Consider the following 23,828-nt stretch of genomic DNA (forward strand, 5'->3'; position numbering starts at 1 on the left):
GGATATCAGTCTAGCTAAGTAACTTCTTATGGAGGCATAGTAATGAGAGCACTCATCAAACAGGTAGCTAGGTTGCTACCTATAAACAGTAAATGATCTATGGGAAAAGAGAGCAGATATGCTGGGATGATGTTTTATGGCTGTCTCTAAATTATGGAGATAGATGTTCTAAAATATGTGTCTGCCTTATAGGCAGCAGCCTTCTAGGTCTGTAGAGCACACAAAGGTTATGGTTTAAAACCAGTGGATTCCTTCCTGCAACAGACTGAGAGCAGATTTTCCTTGAGTCATTTAAAGAAAATGGGAAAAAAAAAACATTGCAGCTGAGAGAATAATGTGTACTTTAATGTAAATGATTGAATTGCTAGCAAGGCACTTTCCTAGGGAAAGAGCAGTAAGTCTTGGGATCAGACTGTCCTGCTGGAGGAGTAGGTGAAACATGATTGATCTGAAAAAATGAGCAATGCATTGCTTTGCTTCAGCTACAACAGCAAAATAGTGAAACACTTGTAACACTAGTGCTCTTACAAACTGGTCACGTTTACCACACCTCCTGCAGAGGCATTATTAGTTTTTCAAACTTTCAGCTCAGTGCAAGCCACTTTAGAATAAAAATAAACATTCCTCAGTTGCTGAAACCATGAGGTTTCACTAATCGGGACTTTCTGACTGGTTTGTGAGACCTCTGCCTGCATTTTTTGGTATCCCTCATAAGCTACTGAAAAACTATAGCTCATAAAGGTTACTGTCTTATCCTCACCTCTACCAGTTCCAAATGAATAGAAATCACCTCCATCTGTTAATCCAGTTGCTGAGGAGAGTGGGATAGCATGGATGGTGCTTCTGTTTTTGGCTGAGATGGGATTTCTGTATCTGGCTGCAGAGGACGCTATTACTGACCTTGTCAGATGCTCTCAAATGGAATCATGACTTTGCCAAATTCTCAAGTCATTTGGTCAGTCCCACAAAAGCGTGGTTTTAGTCTGAATTATGTGCATACAGCTGAGCAGAGCCCTCTTCCCAATGCAGTTTGGGAGGCCCTGCTATGTGCTCAGCAGCCAAGGGCATGCTGTTGCTCTGACAAGTTGGTGGTGCCTCCTTTTGCCTTCCCTGCAGAAGGTACTGGCAACATCTGTTACCTATTTAAATTCAAGGGTATTACTTTGATAAATGGTTAAATGCAATCCTGAGGGCAGGGGGATGTCTTACTGTCCTACCAGGACTCAGCAGCCATGGTATCTGTTATTATCTGTGTGAGAAATCCACAATTCTAAGCCCTGCCAGCTGTCAGTAGTGAACAGCAAATCTAATTTATCTCTTGGAAAGCCATGATCAGACATGCTTTGGAATGGAAAGTGGTATTTAGTGGTTGAGGTCCTGCACTGAAACGCAGTTAATCTAGGTTGAGTTCCTGCCTCTATCACAGATGTCCTGCAGCCAGGGCAGGGTTCAGAACCAGGTTCCAACCCCCAAGGATGGGACTGCAGAAGTGTTTAGGATACTTCACTTCACTGTGCTGCTCATGTAGGTGCCACGTAGCCATAAAGCCCACTCTTTGCCACCTCAGGTAGCAAAAAAAGGAATGGGACACCACCTGCTCACCCTCCCGCTGGGACACTGGAGACTTAAGACAGAAAATCAATGGAGTCAAGAAACGCAAATAGGCAAGATGGAGACTAACTCTTTAACCTATGGAGAAAGGGACCTCCAGGCTTTTTCTCAGCTTCAGGGAAATGTATATGTTTTTTTTCTGAAAATATACAGGGAAATTTCATCTTTAGCAGGAAGATGGAAGCCAACAGAAGGACCTCAGAAAACTGGCCATATGTTCAACCTGTTGTGGTGGACATGTTTCTTGGGGGAGAACAAACCATGTTGGAGCTACAGCATGATGCAGGTCCATCTCCTGTTCCTCAGACTAGGCAGGTAAGTGCCAGCAGCTCATCCCAGAATCACACACCCTGAGATGTGCTGAGTCTTGGGCACCTCTGAAACATGGTGATGCCAACTGGGCATCCACATTGAACATTGGTTTGTGTTTACATGATCTAGACATGTCTCAGAGGGAGAAGGGCCCCAAATCTATGACTGGGACTCTGAAAATAAGCCTTAATTCTAATGGAAGCAATAATATCCTCCAACAGTCATTTCTGAAAACCACAAACCTGATAGACAATGACAGAACTGAATGGCAATTTATAAAGAGACCTTGTGAGATAGTAAGGATCCATAAATGGAAAGTTGTGCTGTATTAGTGGTATAATAAAGCAGCTTTATTAGAAACTATCCATGAACTAGCTGTTCTCTGAACAATCAAATCATCCCACTGTCTACTCACATTGCTTTTGTCAGGCTGGAATACTTCAGCACACAAGTAAATAAGTATAATGAAAAAATAACCCTGACATGCTCATTTGTCTGTCCTGTCATCACTGATCCATATTTTTGAGGATATACTGAGATGAATGGCTGCAAGAAGACCCTGATCATGTTACAAAAAACAAAAGCTGTCCTTTTAAGCAAAGTGATAGATTTATCTGAAGGCCAAGTGTGCCTCAAATACTAATTCCTACCTGTTTTGGGGAACAATAACAGTTGTTTCTGGTTTCCTTGTGGTGTCTCTATGATAAAGAAAATATAACTAGATGTAAGCTTATCCAGCACTATTATGTATATACAGAGATGTGTGTGTATAAACACCTGAATGTCCCAGTCCCTGGTGCATTGCCACAGCATAGACAGCTATAGGTACCCTGTAAACAGCTGTAGGTTGCTGAAAGACAGCCATATCTAGCCTGTGGACAGACAAAAGTTGTCTGTGGATCAGCACATTATATCTGTTCTGCTTTTTAGAGCTTTATCTACCCACCATGTGTTGCAACAGCTCCAAGCTTGCTCTCAGCTCAGGCAAAACAAACTGCCTCAAGTCCAGGCAGCCAACACCTATTTTTTTACAGTCCTGTATTAAAAAGGCAGTGGGCCTAGAGGAGAACTGTGAAGTTGAAAACCTGAGTTTGTATTATCATGAGCAGGAAATAAAAAACAAATGTATATCTGGACCCAAGTCTCCAAAGATCCGTCATCACATCTGGATTTCTCCAGTGGCGATAATTTCTGTATCAGCAGAAGAAAAACTAGACGAACAGTTCCCCAGTATAAACTGGGAAATTTTGGTTGTTTAATACTTATTGTGGCAGGGGCATATACCTTTGCCATGCTTCCGATATGCACCAAGAAAAGTCACTCCTGTTCCTCATTTCCTCCCTCTTACTATCTCTGGTCACTATTAATCATGAGGCAATTATGTTCTTTAAGATAAATCACCACAAGTTTCTCTTCTGTAAACAGACAAACAGCTTTTCTTTGTAAAGATTGATTTAGTTGCCCTGCAATTTCCTGTTTAATTAAACAGGATCAGTCTGACAAATGCAGGTTTTTAAGCACTTTGTTTCTAGCTTTATTATCTTCTCAGAATATACCAAGGATGGACTTATTTTTCATGGCATTGAGATGGGTAGCTAGGTTAATACCAGTCACTTTGCCCTTGGGCATTGATTAATATCAGCTATGTCAAATAATTTCATATAAGGGAACTGCCAGAGTGACTCTCCACCATCCATTGTAGCCCTCAGCTGGTACAAAATGAGTGTCAGACCTTCCTGATCCAGAAGATGTGTTTTGTCCAGATACAGGACATACTTTCTTTCTGCTCAGCTGTATTGAGCCCTGCTCAAAGGGATGCAAACTTTTTTGATCCATATCACAGATCTGCATGTTGGGTAGGTGAAAAAGAGGCTCCAGGGCTGCATCTTCTCCGGGGAAGTAAAGGGTCTCCTGAGATGGGGCAGGATCTGAGAAATCTTTGGGCACAAAGCTGAGGCTCGTCCTTAGATGAGGTTTGGTCTGTTGGCTTAAAATAATTCTCTGACCCCTGAACAAAGCAGCAAATCAAGGGTCTGGGCTGGGAGACTTCAGTTTGGAGAGAAGACGGAGGGTGACATGGCCATGAGAGTGGGAGATGCAGCCCATGTGGACCTGTTCATCATGTTGTTCAAAACCAGGGGCACCTGGTGAATGAAGCTGATTTTTAAAGGGAGTTTCTTTGTGCAGGGGGCAGTGAGGTACTGGCACATGCTGCTGGGGAAGAGGCTGGGGCAGCTGGATGGACAATGCAGCAGAACCACTGGGTGTTATTAGCTGGGGGAAGTGGATGGAAGAGGAGGAGCAGGAGCACCAGGCAGGCAGCTGGAGGAGAGCATGTGCCATAACAGCAGCGCTGCTCTCCTGGTGCCACTGCTGTGCTAAAAAGGAGGTGTGCCCTTCTACATCGATTGTTGTCTTATCTCAGAACAGTCATCAAGATGAAGTTAAATGGCCTGGGAAAACAGTAGACTGTCACATTTTTATTGGCTTTCAGATAAATGTTCCCTGACACGGGAGCCATCTGCAGATTCAGTCCTGCCACTCCTTTTATTCATGCCTTTGTTTAAATGATTTCTTGAAAGGACAAATCCAAATGATCATTTATCCCCTTTCAACCTCTTCCTTTGTAGCCACCTGGGCATACCACTGATCACCCAATAGACTCATTTTTCCCAAATACTTAGTACTATTATTACACCAACAAGACAAAGGTGTCATGATCCTACTGCTTGTTCTTGAAATGGTAACAAGAGCAGGGATTTTTCTGGAAGACATTTTCTTAACTTTTCCCTTGGGGATTTAAAAATGATACTACTTAGCTGTGTGACCTAAGCTAACCCTACCCTGTGTTGAAAGCTGCTTGTCTTTCGTTATTAGCTCTGTTCCAGAGTAAACAGTTAAAGATGTCCTACTGATTCATATTAATCCCATTTCACATTTGGGCTGTGGTTGTAAGGTTTACCAGAGTAATTCCTGATGTACATGGAATTAAGGGTGTTTTAAGAGTTTAGCAGAAAATGGTGGTAAAACTTCCTGCAGAGATGTAGGCTGTGCTTTCCCAGATGCCTCTTGTCCCTTTGTCATGCAAAGGCAAAAACCAAAATGTGCGTGAATGTTCTGCAAACACATGGCCTCATGTGTGACAGGAGTGACAGCAATTGAATGAGTATCGGTGCTGACTGGCACAGCTGTGGCATTGCTGCCTTCCTGATGCAGCTCTGGTCTGCAGAACATCATAGTCCCACCAGCTTGTAGTGCCCTCTCCTCACTTTCTGCAAGGACCTCAGGTCTACCAACATATGAGTTGTGTCAGACAAGTTGTGCCAGAGAACACCAGCATATCAGGGAGGCAGATCAGCGTTGGCATGGAGGTGGCAATAACCTCCATGCATGGTAACTTCACCTCCTGGCACAGTGCAGTATGGAGGATGTCAGGCCACAGGGAAATGCTGACAAAAGTGACTCTTATCTTCCCAAGAGTTCAATCCCTCTGCAAGAAAGCAAAGGTGAAGAGGTGTAGCAGGAGCTCTTAGGCTGTGCAGGGATTTAGCAGGCTGTGGAGATCTGGCCCTCAACGCTGTGGCCGCTGGAGCTGAAAAGGAGCGTCACACGTCTCTTTGAGGTTTTCCTTGCTGCTTACCCTGCTGAAACATTTTCTCCCTCAGGCTAAGTGGTTCATGGCTCTTGGCTCATTGCTGTTACAAGACATTTATGTTTCACGGCAGATGGTCTACTGCACAACGTGTTCCTTATTTTAACCAAGGTAGATCAGCAGGCAGTGGTCCAGTCTCAGGTAGCTCTGCATTGGGATTTCAGTATTATCCCACATTTCTTTAAAGCAAAAGAAAAAGAAAAAGGGGGGGGGGTGGGGGAGAAAAATTTTCATACAAGATTTGTCAGGTTTTATAGTGTATTTGGCACATATTTTGTGAAGGCCAAATATGATGTCACGAGCACTTTCAGAGAATCATTAAAATACAAAATAATGAGTGAACACCACAATGCTTTGTGACTGAATGCATGAAAATGCACTGACTTTAAGCTAAGCTGCATGGAATTTGACCTTGGCACAAATGATGGCTTTTTGCCACCTGGTTTGTGACCTGTGCCTTTTCAGACGATTTGTAGATTTAATTTACAATGCATTTCTATATACAAAGGAAAAGTGCTACAACTTTATCTGTCCATGGAGTCCCAGCAGTCTCAGCTTGCCAGATGTTCCTTACTCATTTAAACAGTGCATTGAGCTTTGCTTAGTATGATAATTTTGAAATGCAAAGAGTATGGGGAGACATAATGAAGAGTTAGAGTTAGTGGGTATAAGGGTAAAATGTTTCAAGAAAAAGATCTATTTGTCATGTGTCCAGCTGCATTACCGTAACTGTGGGTATTAATTGTCATGCAAACACCTACAGATGACTCTGAGCATGAATTGTGTTTTGATTTCTTAAAGCCAGAAACTTGATCAATAACCTTCATTTAAAAATAGGACCATGCTGCAGACAAAATCTTTATTTTGACTCAAAGCCTTGTGATTACCCAATCGGTTTTGCTGCAGCAGTGATTGTAACTGGCTCCATGGTGAGAAGGTTTGTCACCCGTTGCACCAACCCATACCAGGGCTGGTGGGAGTCACTGCCCTGACCACCGGCATTACCTCTGAGCACAAATCTCCCAGACTTATTGTTGGGGGACAAAATTTTTCTTGCTGCAGATGAGAGAGGGTGTTAATAACAGTTTTCGCAGACATGCCTTCTGTCCTGATTTACTGTCACCTTGCCTTAAACCTTGACACCTTCCTACCTCTAGGAGTAGTAACAACTGACCTGGTTCTCCAGGGACTGACTCCTTTATGCAGCAGTCTGGTTTTTACTCTATTTGTTTTCATCTCTTGCTCCCTGTAGCAGCCCAGCCAGGGCCAGGCATCACCTTTTGAGCAGTGATATGCAATGCTACCTCCAAGAGCTTGGCAAGGGGCTCTGTTGAGTGTCGTACAATAGGGCAGGAATTTAGAGAATTGTATTACCAACAGGTTGAGGAGCAATCACTGATGAGGCTCACTCACTCACTTTCCTCATCAGAGAGGCTGGAGGTGCTCACAGTGATGTTTTCTAAACAAGTCAAAATCTAAGAAGTCACATAGTTTCATGAGTATTTTACCCTTAAAGAATATTGGATATCTTCATTGGGATTCAAATTCCTTAAAGTTTAAAATACATTCACTTCCCCCGCAATAACTTGCTGAAATAGTAAAAAATTCTCAATATTATTCAAGTTTGCAGTAAAATATTTTTCCTACTTATTTACAGGAAGGTCAATGTTTTATCCCTGAATTTTCTTGCATATAATTCTTTTGAATGAAGTGGATTCTATGTCATCTTTAATCTTCTAAATGCATCTTATGTCCAAATTATAAATCCTAGAAAGGAGTGACCTATAATGAATTCTTAGCCGCGACTTTATGGCACAACAAATACATTTCTCTAATATGCAAACTGTTAAATGTTTTCTTATCATACTAAAAGTGTGAATTAAATTATGATATGATGAAAAAGTAGCAGTTTGCAGTAATTCCAAATGTGGCAAGTCTTCAGTAGTGCATAAAATTATTCAGTGAACTGTGGAAAACATCAGAGCAATTCTAGCCTTAAAGCTTTTCCTCCAACAACCAAAAAGTGCCAAAAACAAGCAAGCATAGCTAAGCATTTCATCTTGGAAGCAGCTTATTGAATTAATAAGACAAGTCAATTAATGTAATGCTCTGTTGCTTCAGGATAAAACATGAAAAGGAAAAATATGGAGCTGTTTACTGTAGTGAGATCAAGCAACCATGAAGTCTGTAAAGCTAAAGTTGCTCATTTCTGTAAATCCTAAGGAAATGATCAGCATGGGCATTGTATAGACCCTTTATATGTAAGTAATCTGTGTGATGCAGATCTTCTGCTGTCCAGGCACTGGTTTTAATATCAATTTACTGCTATTATGAGTCTGTTTTGCTTCTATATTGCATAAACTTGGAACTGAATATCCAATATAATTCACACTGGGTTACATTTGATGGGTTCACCTGTGTTGCAGGGCATCTTGGTGCTAACTGGTGAGGAAAGTTACCACTGGAGTGTGCAGGGTATTTTGCATGGATACTGTTTTATACTCAGTTTAGGCTGTGCATTGGAGAGCAGTCAGGAAAATCGAGAGCTGCAGATAGAAACTGTCTGTATTTTGGCAGAGCAGCCTGTGTTTAAATCATGGCAAGGTTCCGATAAATTGAAAGTTAAGGTTGGTAATCTTTGCTTTCAGGTCAGTTCTTCACTTTTCATTTAACTTAATTCTAGGCTTGTATGTGCTCAGAAATCCTGATTGTAGGTGTCTGTGAAAAAGTGCATGAGAAGGCTGGAGTCAATTAGTGATGAACAACTGGTTTTCCTATGTAATAGACCAAATCTTCCCAGAAATCCTCATTATGCAAACTTTGGGTTTGATTTGAAATAATAATAATATCCCTGATCAAGAACTTTACCTGGTTTGATCTCCGATTTTTCAATTCTCGTAGCCAAATCACTGCCTTTGATTGCAAGGGACTAATTAGATCAGTTTAAATAGGGCTGCTGTGGGTTAATGGGGACTACAGCAAGAAATAGACTGTTGGTAGACATGAGTGACTCAATTATTCAGGCACAAGATGACTTTCATCCATCACAGCAATTTGTGGAGAACAACTCTCCCATAGCTGTTCTTGTCAAATTCTGTTGGGACCGTAAGGACAACAGTAGAATGGGAAACTGAAGACGGCAACACACTGACCAGGTCTACACTCCATGTGGTGTGGTTGACTTTTGGGGCTCTGCAAGTGTCAAGGCATTGAATGGTATAGCTACAGGAGGTGCTTCAAGGTGGACTTACTGTAGTGTCCAGGTAGACATACGGAGTATTTAAGGGAGGACTGTATGGACTAGAAATCAATGACAACTATGTGCTAAACCATTTTTAAAGTTTTTGTCCCCAGATCTTGAACAGCGCTGACTGTAAGAAATGCTGTCACCCTTATTTTCCTTCCCAGCTTTAAGCCATGGTGGAGAAAGGGGTGTATTGTGATTCCATTGTAAGTATTTTGTGGTAGGTTGCTGCTAGATGCATAGTAAAGATGTTATTGTTGAGGAAAAACACTGTGGCACATGTGAGAGCTTTTGATGCCTGTCTTTAACTCCAAAGTCTCATAGGTCACAGGTAACAAGCCCCAAAAGCTACAATATGAATAATTACTGGAGGGATAAAAAAAAGACATTTTTAACTCAGCAGTGGGGCTCCAAGGCAACATTGTGAACCAGCAAATACTGTAGGTCAAATCTGCTTATGAGGGAAACTGATGTATTTTGGCAGAAAACATGTGTTGACCCTTACTATTCAGTCCTCTGGGGTGAATTCAGTAATCTCAATCTGGAGAACCTTTCTAGGAGGCAGGTAAATCTATGCCAGTAGGTAACTTTCCCATTTTGCTTGTGCCTGTACTTTTCTCCTAACCCTGCTGAGTACTGGTGAACTATTTCTAGAATCTCTGTTGACATCAGTGAGTAAAAGATGGAGACTAGCATTAAACATTAAGGTATCTAACATATATTTTCATTTGTAAAATACGTGAATGCCTGGACTATCAATTTGGAGTCGTCTGTTTCTGTTTCTGTTGCCCAGGGATGATGTTGACTATAACAAGATGCTGATGGAAAGAGCATTGCAAGGTGGAAGTCGCAGGTTATATGGACTCAACCATCTCTACGGAAAATGGTAGGATTCAGCCAACCATTTTGAAATTTCCCTTCAATTCTGCTCTAATTAGAGAACTAGAAATATATTTCAAGAGCTAGAGCTGTAAAAAAATCCAAATTGTCTGACATTAAAAAGAAAGAGATGAGATATAAAAAGTGTTTTGGTTATAGGGATAGGTTGGAACACTGTTTATAATCCCACGGTGAAGCAAATGATGAGATTAGCTTTGCTGAATAAGATCAAGGAATCTTATCATCTGTCTTGTTTTGTGTGTCATGTAAAAGAATAGGCTTTTATATAAGCAGAATATAATTTTCTCTGCCTAGGACAAAGGCAGGGTGGAGATGGGCTGAAAAGGAGATAGGCTGTACAAATATTTAGAAATCAGGTGCTGAGACGGTACAAAAGCTAGCAGAGAACATTATATTCTTATAATAATCACATCTCAGCAGAGTTGGGTAGAAAAAGCCACTGTAGGCTTGTAACAGTTTTAGGGCTTTGGGTGCCAGAATTCCCTCTTGCCTTTGCCTTTCTGAGTCTTAGCTTTCTCTTATGTCATCTCAGATGAAAGCAGTGCGAGGGCATACCAACTAGGGATACTATGGTTTTTCTATGTTTTTTCCATCTAAGTCACTGTTTGTGCTGTTTTGAGCCCAATCAGTTCTTGGAAGTGAAGGTCAGAAGTAATGAAGTCAAACGAATGAAGCATTCATCTAATCTGCCCCTTTGTTGGACTAGCAGTTGCTACTTAGCTTATATGTCTTTGAGAGTCTGCTGGCCAAACAGAATGGGAGAAAATAGCCACGTTGCTTAAGGAAAAGCATCATAGCCTGATTGTTCCTTTTGGGCAGCTTTGAACATATATGCCACCCAACTCTGCTAAAAGAACAGGTAATTGTAATGAGGTTGTATGCCTTTCTCAACACGGAAGCTTTATTTGTACTGTCTTACTGTGTTGCAAAGTCATAAGTGCCACCATCAGTCAAATTCAAGCTAGACTTAGACCAGTGCAACTGTGTGAACATACAAATCTGCTGATAATGGATCCAGTGCAGCCCCTTTGGTAGTAGATGCTCAGTGCTAAATGCTGAACTTGCCATTGGCAGTGTTAAAGAAAAGTTGGAGAGTGCCTGGAGGCAGAACTGAGAGGTGGTGTTGCCTTTGTGATAGGTCTCCTTCCCTGGTTACTTTCATTACTAAGACTTAACTAGGTTTGAGGATGATCCATCAGTTATTATTCCAGAAGCAAAGCTAGTGGAAGGTTTGACTAAGGGCTTGAATTCAAGAGCCAAGCACATTTTGTCTTTTAGGATTTAGGATTAGCCGATCTTTAATATTAATTCAGTATTGAGGTTCTTTATGTTGCAGAATGCTTTGAAGGTTGAGGTTTTGTTTCACAGATACTTTCAGGGAAGGTGGTGTTTTGTTTTCTGTTTGTTTGTTTGTTTTGTTTTTGTTTTTATTGGTTTTTGTTGTTGGTGTTGTCTTCTTTTTTTTAAGCAGAGGAAAGACACAAAAACCATTTGCCTTCAGCTTGTAACATTTCCTGGCTGTTGCTCTGCTTTACATCAATGTCTGTGAGATACTAGTAGGGCCTTAGGGACTTGGTGCCAGATTCATGAAAACTCTGGACCACTTTACAAGAGATAACATGTAGGCCCTACAAGTCTAGATAGCAGAATCTTTCAGAGAAAAAAAGTGTAACTGAAAGAGCACTAGGAGAAAAACAGAGCCCAGAAAAAAACTGAACATGTCTGTGCTTGGAACTCCTATTGTGCATTTGACAGCAACTTGGCCTGTTCTTCACTCTCTGTTTCAAGTCCAAGAAAAGCCTGATTGAATCAATAGTGATAAATTTTCTTTTTGCAGGGGCATGAACTAATGGCAAGCCCTCAACAGTCAGTGAGTCAAGCTCTTGGTTCTGGTCAAGGTATATGAGACTGCAGGAGAACTAAAAAAAGAACAGGTTTAGTGAAGGTGAGGAGGTGACAATTAGCTCCGCCACTGCAAATCAAATACCAGTAGCATCTGCTCTGTACACTGTGGTACATCTGAGATGAACCCTGTGGCCCTGAGCTGGGAATTGCTGGTGTGGGCAGTGCAAACACAGGGAGCTGCTGGCACAGCACCTCCACTGAGGTCAGGATCTCACCTTCCAAAGTACACAGGAAAAAAAAAAAGAAAGAAAGATCACATAAATCACTGCTGTTGGGGGGAACAGCTCCCTGAACTGAGTCTTGACAGCACAGCTGCTTTTTTTGTAGTCTGCGGGGCAGTAGTATTGGTAAAGGACTAATAGAGATGGATGAAAATAATTAAGTGGTGTGAAAGAGAGGAGATGAGATGAAATGAAAATGAAATGAAATAGGAAATGAAGAGGAATGGCAGGTGTGAGAAAGAAATTGCATATTCCCCTGGGCAATATTTTAGGTTATGGGTAGTTTCTTTCAAATCTAGGTGGGCCTCTAGCCCTCATTTCTAACTGAATCAAGGACAGTCGTCTGATAGAGAAAGCACACGAGAAATAATGGGAAGTGGGTCAGTAACATGATGCACAAATATGTGTATTGTTTCTGGGTGTAAAAATTAGACCATATTGCCACATGGTGGCAAAACAAATCTAATCTGACAATGAATGTTTCATGAAAAAATGTCATACCCAGGCCTGTCAGGTGGGAAACACCTCTGGACATATCTGAGCTGCACTCAGAAATTAGAGGTTCTTGGCCACTTGTCAAGCAACAGCAAAAGTTTTATCAAGGATCTGCCAAGTATGCAGATTTTTTTTTTTCTTCCCCATGACTTAGTTACTCCCCTGGCAGTGGTGCTTGTGTTTTTCAGTTGAGAAGAAGTTATTTGTGCTTCTTGTTGGCTTGTTCAGGCATTTTCCTGTGTCAGGGAATGTCTGCTCTCTTGGCTCAAAGTCAACTTTTACCTGAAAATCGTTCTATCAGATGGGCAACTCCGAGAAACTGTGACCTCCAAAAGAAGGACTGTTGACTACATATATTTCTCGGCCCATCAGGGTTAAGCACAGACACTTCTCTGCCTTTTCTCATCCCTGCTCTGATGAGAAAGGCTCAAAGCAACTTTTACCTAGGAACCATGAAACCAAACTAGGGCAGGACTGTGTCACTGTGTTTCTATGGGAACAGATGCTGGAGTAGGTCTAGTGGTGGTCTTCCATGCATCAGTGGTTTGCAGATCCCAGCTGAAGGGAGTGATTGTCCACACCTGACCGCAGGCACCCTAATTCTGCTCTCTGTGACCTGAGCTAAAAGCCAAGGTCTGCTGTTGGTGAAATTTCACTGATGTGAACTGTAGATGAACCATCTGTGATGATGACCTAAAATCCAGGAGTCCTCAGTTCTATTACTGGCTTTGCTGGTGTTCTTTACCATAACCTTGGACAGGTCTCAAATCTTATTAGTCTTGGTTTCCTATCTGTTAAGAAGAGGATTCAGTTTCTTTTCCTCAGAACAGTATAGTTCTATAACATAAAAATATTTGTGAAGTGTTTTGACTCTGTGAGCATTTCAGAGAAGGAACCATAAATACATGTCAAGCCTATGATCTGAATTCAAACTGGTGAACTAGAAAAAGTGTTGACAGCCTTAAACCAACTGCCCAGTACACACAGCTCCTTCTGTCTACCTGAAAGATTATTTATGGAATGTATTTCTATTTTTCTCTGACAAAAAATAGAATACCAAGCAAAGAAGAATGAGCCGTTTCATTGTCAAGCAAGCTTTAAACGCTGCTTACTGGGATGTGACTGAGCAACTGATGAAAGAGAACCTCGTTTTAGGCCACAATATTAATCCCGCCATCGAAGAAGAAACAAAGTCTGCCACCTTCAGATGAAGTGGATGTGTTTTCCAAGCCAAGGTATGTTTATCTCTACAACTTCTCTATCATCTGTGATTATATTTGTGCCATACAGTGAAATAGAAAAGTGGCAGATGGGGAGAGTTAGGAGTACAAATAATTATTTTTAATAGGAATATATACAAGCAGTACACCACCGAATGTATCTGCAAACTCTGTTAATTGTCAATCAATAGGCCTGATAAGAGCATCACCCATCACTAACTGTATCACCTGCAGTAATTTTTCATGGGACTTTCTCTGTGTAATGCCAGGTTTGGGTGCACGTTATGCTGTTCATAATTGTTGGCCATAGCAATGGACTTTCTCCATGGGGCTTTTCTCTTCAACTGTAATGTGTAGCAATAGTCAAAGCAGTATCAGGTCATACCACACTGAGCTTTTTATTACTGGAGATTTTTGGACAGAAGCACATAATCCAGATTTTCTGAATCAATAGGCAGATGGTAGCTACTTTTTTCTTCTTCTTTTTTTTTTTTTTTCAGTATTTTTTCCAACTTGTACATTTTAGATTTACATAACTTGGTTTCACACATCTGAGGAAGAAACACTGACATAAATCTAAGTTTATCTTTGATGCATTTACAAATATATATTTCCCTGACATGACTCTGTCTAGGCTTCTGCCAGAAAGCAGGAACTGTAACTTTCTTGTCTGTTGATGCAAACAACTTTCAACACTGTGCAGAGAATGGCATGACTTTCACTTTTTCATGAGAATGTGGGACCCATTCACTCCACCACTGAAACGTACTGGGTTTGCATTGGCCAAGGTGAAAAAGCAGCTCTGACATCTTCTCACTACACACTTTACTACTACACACTGAAATACATGATCATCGTGACTCCAGGCTGGTTGAATTTTTTTTATTATTGTTTTCAATTTGGTTCACTGAGACAATGAAGGTTAGCTGCATCCAGCTCTTAATTTGACTTCACGTTTTATTAGTCATTATTTTTGCAAAGGCCTTAATTCCCCTCTAAAACATTTTAATTAAAACAGCAATTTCTCAGTGCCGCACTTCATGAACAGATTTTTGCAGCAACTTCAAAGAGACGCAGATGTTTACTGAATTTGGTGTGGTGATATTTGAGGCTGCCTACTGGCAAAGAAAAATTCATAAACATCCCTAAGAAACTTTGCTGTGGAAATGACAACATTTCCTTCTTATATTTTAGCAAGTCTAATATTTCCCAATCTCAACAGGCATAAGCATTGTTATCTACTCATAGTCTGACCCATGTCAGATACATTGCTATGGGGTATATACCTCACAATGGTGATACCTTGGGCTTTGCAAAGGGTATAAGAGGCCATGGGTTAATTTGCTGTGTGTGGGTCATCTTACAGAATCTCAGTAGACTGGGAATAAGGAAACCAAACTTCAATTTCTGCTCAATTTTCCATAGCTCTCCAATGTGATTTTGAGTGGCCATTTAGCTTTAGGTGCCTCAGTTCTCAATGGTAAATGGATGATAACATATCTTGGCTTTTAATCAACTTAGATCCTGCCCCAGGAGATATGTCTTAGTGCACCAAGGGCTACCTAGCTCTAGAAGGTCCTGGGGTTTTTTTAAGTGCTCTTCTAGAAGAATTGAGAAATGATAAGGATTTATTTTGGAGAAGTCTCTCCTTGTTTGTGGCAAGTGAGTCTGCAGCTGGTCTGATGATCTCATTTTGGGACCACATCTATCTGTGGGTGACCAGGTAGTCAGTGGTGCTCTTCAAATTGAGATGGTGGGATCAGGGACACATGGTCGTGGCAGACCATGTCTAAAACATAGACCAGAGTCCAGGTATCTTCTGTGGTTTAAGCAGGTGGCTGTGGCCAGCAAATACATGGCACATCCAGCTGGGCCACCAGTGAGGCTGGTTGCCATGTGGTAGCACCTACAGCTGGCAGTGAGGCTGGTGCTCCTACTTAGTATTTCTGTGCCCAGAAGAAAAAAAAGTTTCTTTGTTGGACACTTTCACTCTCATATCTTTTTGAAGGGGAAATAACAGAAGTACTTGGAAACAGCATATCCATTTCCACTGTGAGCATCAGGCAGGGACCAGCACAGAAAGCCTGCATGGAGTATGGCGTGACATGTCATGTAGTTGCTTTAATACACAGTGTAATTGCAGTGACAAATTTCTGCCTCGTGAAGCCTCAGGAACTGAAGTGGTTTCCCTGAAGGAGAAAGTTGGTAGGAGAATTTTGACCATCTCCTGGTCAGGAAGTGCAGCACTTCCTCTGTATTAGATTAAATGTTATCAGCATGGCCAAAGTGGTCTGGTGAGAGACAGGTAAGCAGGCTGAAAAGAAATTGCAAATATTAAAGAAATTAAGCAGGACTGGATAGAACAAGTTCTACAATTCCCTATTCCTCTTTGATTTGGTAGCATTAGGTGCACCAAAGGGTAGAGTTATGCGTGACAGCAAGATACTTTTCCACACGAATAAACCCCCCAAAATTAATTGGACTGCTCACAAAAGTGCCTGGGAATATGAACTACGCTTGCACATTTCAGCCCTCAGATTTGATCTTTCTTCAGCAATGCAGGGGCTAGGCTGCATGGTGAACAGCATCAGCTTAGCTAGAAATGTGAATTCAAACTGCTTGCAGTGAGATCTATGTCTCTGTGGACACATCCTTGCTGTAAAGCATCTCATCTCAGCAGAATTAACCTTAACAAGAAACAGATAAAAATTAAACCAAAATAAACTATTCCTGAAACAAAAGCAAGGCTCGGACACACTTTGCTTTCCACAAACTGTTGTGCATTTGTTGTGCCATGGAATTGCCCATATATATGCTTTCAGCTGGTGGCAAATGCTCTTAATGTGAGTTAGTCTGGTCTGCATCAAGGGAAGCTTAACTTCAGATGACTCCCTTGCGTGCGGGTGTGCCTGAGCATCCAAGCTGTCCAGAGAGGCATTCACTTAAGCTGAAATGCTTGTTCACAAATTGCAAACAGTCTCGTTAATAAAACCAAACTGTAACTAAAAGCCCTCTTGCATGTTGGTCTGGAAAGAAATAGCTTTGTTGTTGTTTCAAAGAATTAGTGAGCCAACAATGCAAAGCTTTGGAGTTGGTTACTGGGTTTTTACTATAGTCTCTATGAGCTATACAAAGCCTGAAGACATTGTATGTACAGTACATCTTTAATAAGAAGTCTACCAAACTCTGCCAAATCATCTTTTAATACATACTGTACTTCACTCAGTAGTTGTCCGTCTCTTCTTCACAGAATATCTAACAGCTCTAAAAATATTTTCTTGGAAGAGGATAGAATTACCATTGTTATATATCAATCAAGTATGGTTAATGAAGCAAAGCCGGCATGCTAGTATTGCACAAGGGGAAAAGCCTCCAACACAAAGTGGAACAACAAATGCCCTCAAAATTCTGCTGAAGGGAACAGGAAGCTCTGGATGCCACATTGGTAGGATTCATGTAGCTCTTAGGCATCCTTGTACCGCAGCAGGTTGGCTTTGCCTCTTCACTGCCACATTTCTCTCTGAAACGGGTAAGGATCTTCCAGACCATTACAAAAAAAATAAAGAAAGAGAAAAAAAAAATTACAGCAGCTGCAGCCAAGTGTGGTACTATTCAATTTCTTGAAGACTGAGGCTTTTATTTCAAAATATCATATATTAATATATATATATTTCTATATATATATACTTTAACTGGTATAAAGTAAATTGTAGATCCAAACTTCTATGGTTGTTTTTACTTCATAATCTCGGAAACTTTACCAAAGGAACCATTTTCTTCATTTTTATTTTCAGCTGTCAAAAACCAGGGGCACTATTTCTGCTGAATACTTTCTTTCACACAGTAAAGCCACTGTTGTTAGCTGGTCAACAGTCAAAGTGCAAATAAGAAATCCATTTGGCTTGTAAATGCTGAGATGGTTTTAAACTTTCAATACTTTGTCCTCATAAATCAGCAGGGCTTTCACTGTCTCCATGCAGACGGCGCTCTGTTAGGTCCTCGGATGGATCTGCAATAAGAGTGAGAATGAGTCAGTTTTATAAATGATGAGACAAAAGACAGTCTCAGGCTTTGTGGCACTTTGCCCTGCTCATGACATAGCTGAATTTCAATTGCAATATTCTGGGGGGTTTCTTTTCTCTTAGGACTGCAGGGATTCAAGGATGTGCAAGAGGCAGACCCTGAAGCGAGCTCCTGCCTGTGGCTTGGGAGCTCCTGGATGTGCATCCATCACCTGGGCTGGTGGTGCAGGAGGTGCCAGGACAGCTTTGGGCATGGGGCCATGCTCACCCCAGCCTTCCACCCTCCCCTTCTCAGAGTGATGCTGGTAGCTTCTGTCAGACAAGGACATGCAGATGGATCTGTCTTTCAGGTTCGTTTGGACCCCCACCAACCCACTGAGCTGAAGAGGGGCAGGATAGGAGTGACTAGTTGTATGACAGACTGGCAAGTTTGACCGACTTCATCTACTCACCTTGGGTGAGATAACACGGCCTGTAACAGACTGTAAAACCATCGCTCTTTATGACTAATACCACAATTGATCTGAGTGAACGCACTAATGGCTTGAAGAGGAAACACCACCCCCCAGAGGTTTTTTTAGGATGCTGAAACAAGAACGACTGACCAGAAACAAAACTAGCTCTCTGGAGGAGAGGCATTTGTTTCTTTCCTGCACTGATACACACAGATGAACGGCACAAGGAGTTCAACCCTTTGCTAGATTACTAGGTCAGCAATGAAATTCAAATTGAGCAGGCTTGGGCATTAAATCAGGGCTACAAATTATTAGTTAAGCACTAGGTGATATGATGAAATGCAGCAATAAGTCTTATAGTAAGAGATATTTACTATCTTGTGCTCTGCTGCTTTGAGCTGACCTCTTAATTACAGAGACTGTTATCACAAAAATAGAGGGGTTTTTTCACTGCTCTAAAGAAAAAAACTTAATCTGAAAATCATCTGATATATTAACCTAGTTGGATAGATGAAAAAAAGAAAATAAAACTCTGGGTTCATTTACCATTTCCTTCCTTACCCCCGTTCCCATTTTCTGCTCTCCTGGTTTGCCAGACAAGTGACCCTGCTAGGTTTTCTCTCCCGGGGATGAATACATCCCTTACTTGTTTGTACACTGTCTCAAGAATTTGTGTGTTTGGTGTAGGTGCAGGGAATGACATTAGGAACATGATGCCAAGGGGCCATGGGCACCTCGGGTGCTATTTCCTTCAGCATGAGACGAGCAGTGGCTGCTAAGAAATGTGGTGCTCAGGTCCCTTGGGACAATGCCCTGCATGTCCCTGATGGCAAAATGTGTGCTGGTACTCTGGAAAATGGGGGGGTGGGTGGGCTGTAACAGGGGTTGCAGGCTGTGATACCGGAGACTTGCTCCAAGGTGAGCTGCTCTGACAGTCCCCAAGTGCTCAAAGCTTTGATTTCCGTTGTTCACAGTATCAGCAGAAAAACAGCTTGTCAAAGTATTTAGAGGGCTAATACATGAATGGCAGGTGTCATTAGTGTGGATTACACAAAAAGAGCATTTTGCGATGGAGTGCACACATGAACCAGGGCAGAAAGCCCTGGGGAAGAGCCTGGCACTCCCCACAGGCCCTGCAAACTGGGGCTCAGAAAGGCCTGTGTAAACACCAATCCAAGAGCATGCGATTGACTCCCTCGCTCAGATGGGAAGTGACAAAACATGGAATACATGAGGAGCCATGTTTTCATGTTTTTTAGCAGCTCTGATTCTTGCAGGCTTTTAGGTGCCTTTGCGGGCTCTATCTCCCAGCATCCAGACTGAGACCATGCACTTGCATTTTCCCTGGTGCCAGTAGCTCTGCTGAAGTGTAGTGATGTCATTTCCAGTACAGCTCCAAGAGCCCTGTATTTTTCAGAAAATATCGAAACTTATGTTCTTAAAAAAGAAAAAAATGAGTGAATAGGAATTAAAAAAAAAGCATTGAAACTGCTCCAAAAATTGAATTACAAAATTATTTCTTTCCAGTGCTTGTCACCTGCTCTGACCATCAAGAGAGAACAAATTGATTTACAGAGGCTGTGAGCTTTATGTCTTTGGCTTTAACAACTTAATTGGTGAGCTGTGCTAGAGGACTAAACACAGGAACAAATGCATGCAAAGGAAGGGAGGATGTGCTGGCAAAGCCTTCACCGAGAACCAGCCATGAATTAATACACTACACTGTAAAATTTCATATATTGTGTACATGCATGTGTTCATATATATATATATACATATGTTTACATCTCTATATATATACACACTTGCTTATCTGATTTACTGTGGGCCTTGCAGAATATACTAATAGGTATTTTGATCCTGTGAGTAATAAATGTGAATGTTTTCCTTGACGGGACAGCAGCTGCCTAACATAAAGGTATTTAGTGCAAGGAAAAGCCTTCATTAAAACGGTTTACAGCCTATGGTGACTTGCTCTAGCTTGTTGGCTAATCACCACAGATATATCTAGGATGTTGACTGATTTGTCTTGTTTCTTCTGCTTTCTTAATTTCCTTAACTACACAAATTAGACACACATGGCCCAATCTTGCAGCCTGGACTGGGATCAGTACAGATTATAGTGTAATCTCTTTCTCTGATGCCATCTGAAATGACAAAACAAAGAAAAAAATGCCTGTTTCAGGATCTGATTGCTTCTATTATTTTATATTTATGTTGCTAGACTTGATGCAGCAGTACGGATTCAAGCAAAGTTTCATGGATTATGAAGTAGAATTTTTGCTTAGAAAATGGAAGAGACAGTTGCTAAGCACATCATGTAACGTTGCCTTTGTCAATTGGGTTCTGTAATGATATTTTAAAGCAACAAAGCAGAATTCTACTGGAAGCAGCACCATAAGGTACTCCCCTCATGAGCTAATTAAAATAACTCCTGTGGGTAAATGAAGAAATATTTTTTCAGTTATGAGCACTCACTCTGTAAGTATTTAATTTAAATGAAATACAATAATGCATACTGAATAGATTGGACCATACATCTGCATATTAATGAATCTGCTAAATTTCTAGCAATCACTTCTAGATGCAGGCTATTGCCTAAAACTAGTTTATATGATGAGGGTTGAGGGAGTTAAGAGCAGGACAATTTCACAGAAAAAAGGAAATGCAGTTTCTAAATTATATAATTTGCAGACAGACTGCAGAAGTACTGAATTATTGTAATTTAATCAAAGTATAACATTCTTTTTTCATGTTGCTTATTGCTTCTTTAATATCACTTTCTTCCATTTTAAATCCCTAATTCAGTGAGAAAAATGTTGGTTCACTGAAAAGGACATGTAGTAGCTTCATTTTTTTTGTTTTTAATTGCACTGCAAGGCACATAGAGCAGGGCACAATCTTCCAGTGGTTTTTCAGTTGTGAGCACGGAGTGGTTTGTAGCACCAACCACACTCCAGAAAGAAATCATTCCAAGGCATCACAGTTCCCTCCATGATTTCTCCTTTGGTCTGGGAGATGGCAAAGAGGTAATATTCACCTTTTTTCAGGGGCCACTTACTGCCTTATGCAAGGAAAACCTCCTATGCTAATACGTATCCTAGTAATTTAATGTGGTGGTGAGATTAGCCATGCCAGAAGGCACCATTCAAGAAACTAGAGCTGCAGCACAAATCCTGGGGTAAGTCATATGGAGGGAAAGAAAAGAATTCTGAAGGCATGAGGATCAATTGGGGTAAAATCCCGTCCTTCAACAAAAAGCCTAGAAGACATGAAAAATGACTGGAGTTAGAATTGTAGAAAAAAGAAGTCAGGAAATCATGACATTAAGCTTCATGTTCCTGTGAATTAGTAGCTCAGTATGAGTATGTAGAACTTCTAAATGAACAGGAAAAATTTTCTTGCAAATTTGCCTTTTTTTTCCCCTTTCATTTAGTAGGTTTCCAAAGTTATTTTCCACTTCACTGAAAAACAACTTTGTTCATTTATTAAAACTATTTTGACTTGACAACCACATAATTTGCTTGGAAAAAAAATCAGTTGTGGTATGAAAATAATTTAATTAAAATCGTTGAATACAGGTATAGATGGCAGTTTTAAGAAAATGGTTGTGGAACAATTGCACAGTGCAAAAGAAACCTAGAATCTATTTTTGAAAAACACTGTTTTTTCCCAAAGGTATTCTCATAGTAGAAGTTTAGCCAGCTCATTCATGCTCTTTCTCTTTGCAGCTATATCTCTGCATTTTCCTAGCAATGCATGGTCAAAGTTGTTACCCGAATCTTCAGCGTCTAAGGCCAATGTCACTAACGGGTGCATGGGGCTAGAGCTGCTCTGATGTAAGACCTGAAATGCAGATTTGGGTCCTCAGCACCATCTCATGCTACAAAGCACCTCTATAGCTGATACAGACATGGCCTGGAACAGCACAGGAATGGATATACGATGCAGCATATCCGTTCCACTTAATGTTCTTTCCTTTATCCACTAGAAAGGAATCAAGTGATATTCACTAGCTTTTCTTTTTCTGAGGTGACAATGTCTGTAAGAAAGTGACCTGGTGATTCAGCAGCTCCAAGCTGCTGGTTATCAAGCCTGGTCTCAGCTGACCAGCCTGAATCCATGCAAATTTTCCCTAAATTAAGGCCAGAAGTGTTAGTTGGCTGAGGAGGTATGCAGCGATCTGTAAGACTTTTACAGTGGACACGATGATGGAAAAGATACATGTGAGCAGTTATTGGTGACTCCCTTTCCTATTAAGGCCTCCTAGGTATAGACAGAAACACGACTTACTCTGGTGGTCTTGATTTTATTGCCAGTCGCACACATCCATCCAGAATTATCAGGTAACGTCTTACATTCCTCTCCTTCTAGGCAGGGCTCCATCTCACACCACCATTTCCCAATCACTATTGAAGCTAAAAGAGAAAAGACAATGTTCACACTATGTTATAATGAAAAAATCTAATTAAATAATATCTCCAGGCTCTACTGCTGCATTTAAGAGGCAGTGTCCCTTCTAAACCCTTCAGTTGAAATTTAGTTGCAAGGATTTCACATTTAATTACTTTGTTTGCATCCTAGATTCTCTATGACGGTGCACTGCTTGCCGTAGCCTCCTTATGCACGAGATCCATCTCCCGGTGGCTGCAGGGAATGTTGTGATGGCAGCAATACCGCTTAGACCAAGGGACCATCCACACTAACAGCCCATCTCTGTGAGTGGCCAATCTGATCTTTATGGACATACAGTACAAGGCAAGTCAAAAGAGATTTTGCCCAGTATATTATCCACATCTTCAGGACTTGTGGCTCAGGGTACTTCAGAATAAACAGTGTCTGCTTTGCTTCAATACCTGTAGCTGGCTTTTTCTTCCACAAATCTGTGCAGATTTTTTTGAAAGCACGTAGACTTTTAGGTTTCACTGTACCCCATGGCAGGGAGTGCTACAACTAGACACAGAAGGTAAGGTAACACTGAACAGCAGCAGAAGTTCAGTTTGTTGAAATGCGATTACGAATTTTATAGAAGCCATATTATCTCCAGCAGTAACTTTTTAATTTCCAAACGTTTAACATTGTAAATAGTGACAGTGTTTGGATCTTGTTGTTTGGATTTAATTGGCCCATATGTTTACAACCTTGAGTGTACCTTAATGAAGTTTCTTGTCTGGGAATTGGTATCTGTCTATAACCTTAACTGTATCTTAATGACATTTTTTGTCTGGGGGTTTTGATAAACTTTAGTTCACCTTGTAAACTGTGAGTAGTTGGTGCATGAGTAGCTCTGTCTGTGGTTTGTTTTCCCTGGCAAGAATTAATTTCATGGTTGCACTCATGAAGCCTAACTGTCAAAGCTTCTCACACACTCCAAGAGAGATGCTTAACCTTTTTTTATCTCCCCACATAGCTGCTTCAAGCCCATAACATACCTTTGAAGCAGCAGACTACCTTGTATCACACCACTGAGCTCTGGAAAATGCCCTGTTGTCCATGCATTGATTTAAGGATATTTCAGAGTTTATAATTAAAGTCTTGATTTATTTTTTTATCTAGTTGTAATCTGTTTATGCTTACAAAGTCCTAAGGAAACCCTCCAAAGATATATCTGCAGCTGTTACTAATGTCCATCCCCTTAATTCACAAATACAAAGATGAAGCTACAAATCCCTTTTTCTCTAATCTCTAACATACTGAAAAATAAATGTACCGAACCCACAGGCACTCCTAGGCTAAAAAGTGCATCGCTAGTCCGTTTATTCATGCAAGATGAGGCTATGATTGGCACACA

The 23,828-nt window shown here is 41.0% G+C and overlaps 1 protein-coding gene and 1 long non-coding RNA gene across 2 annotated transcripts in view; one reads left to right on the forward strand and one right to left on the reverse strand.

The window, feature by feature from the left end:
• Positions 1 to 1,492: 1,492 nt before the first annotated feature.
• On the forward strand, positions 1,493 to 23,630 carry LOC309443250. Its single transcript, XR_014184763.1, has 4 exons — positions 1,493 to 1,926; positions 9,613 to 9,705; positions 13,393 to 13,575; positions 22,622 to 23,630. It is a non-coding gene; the product is annotated as an uncharacterized lncRNA (long non-coding RNA).
• Positions 17,480 to 23,828, reverse strand: part of TAFA1 (TAFA chemokine like family member 1) — a 215,770-nt gene continuing 209,421 nt past the window's right edge. Inside the window, exons 4-5 of the mRNA XM_082060013.1 lie at positions 22,331 to 22,455; positions 17,480 to 17,569 (exon numbers count right to left, since the gene is read on the reverse strand). Coding sequence (XP_081916139.1) covers positions 17,552 to 17,569; positions 22,331 to 22,455 — 143 coding nt within the window. The 3' untranslated portion in view covers positions 17,480 to 17,551. The remainder of the gene's footprint in view (positions 17,570 to 22,330; positions 22,456 to 23,828) is intronic.

This window comes from Streptopelia decaocto (genome assembly GCF_964273445.1).
Source record: "Streptopelia decaocto genome assembly, chromosome: 8".
Taxonomy (NCBI): domain Eukaryota; kingdom Metazoa; phylum Chordata; class Aves; order Columbiformes; family Columbidae; genus Streptopelia; species Streptopelia decaocto.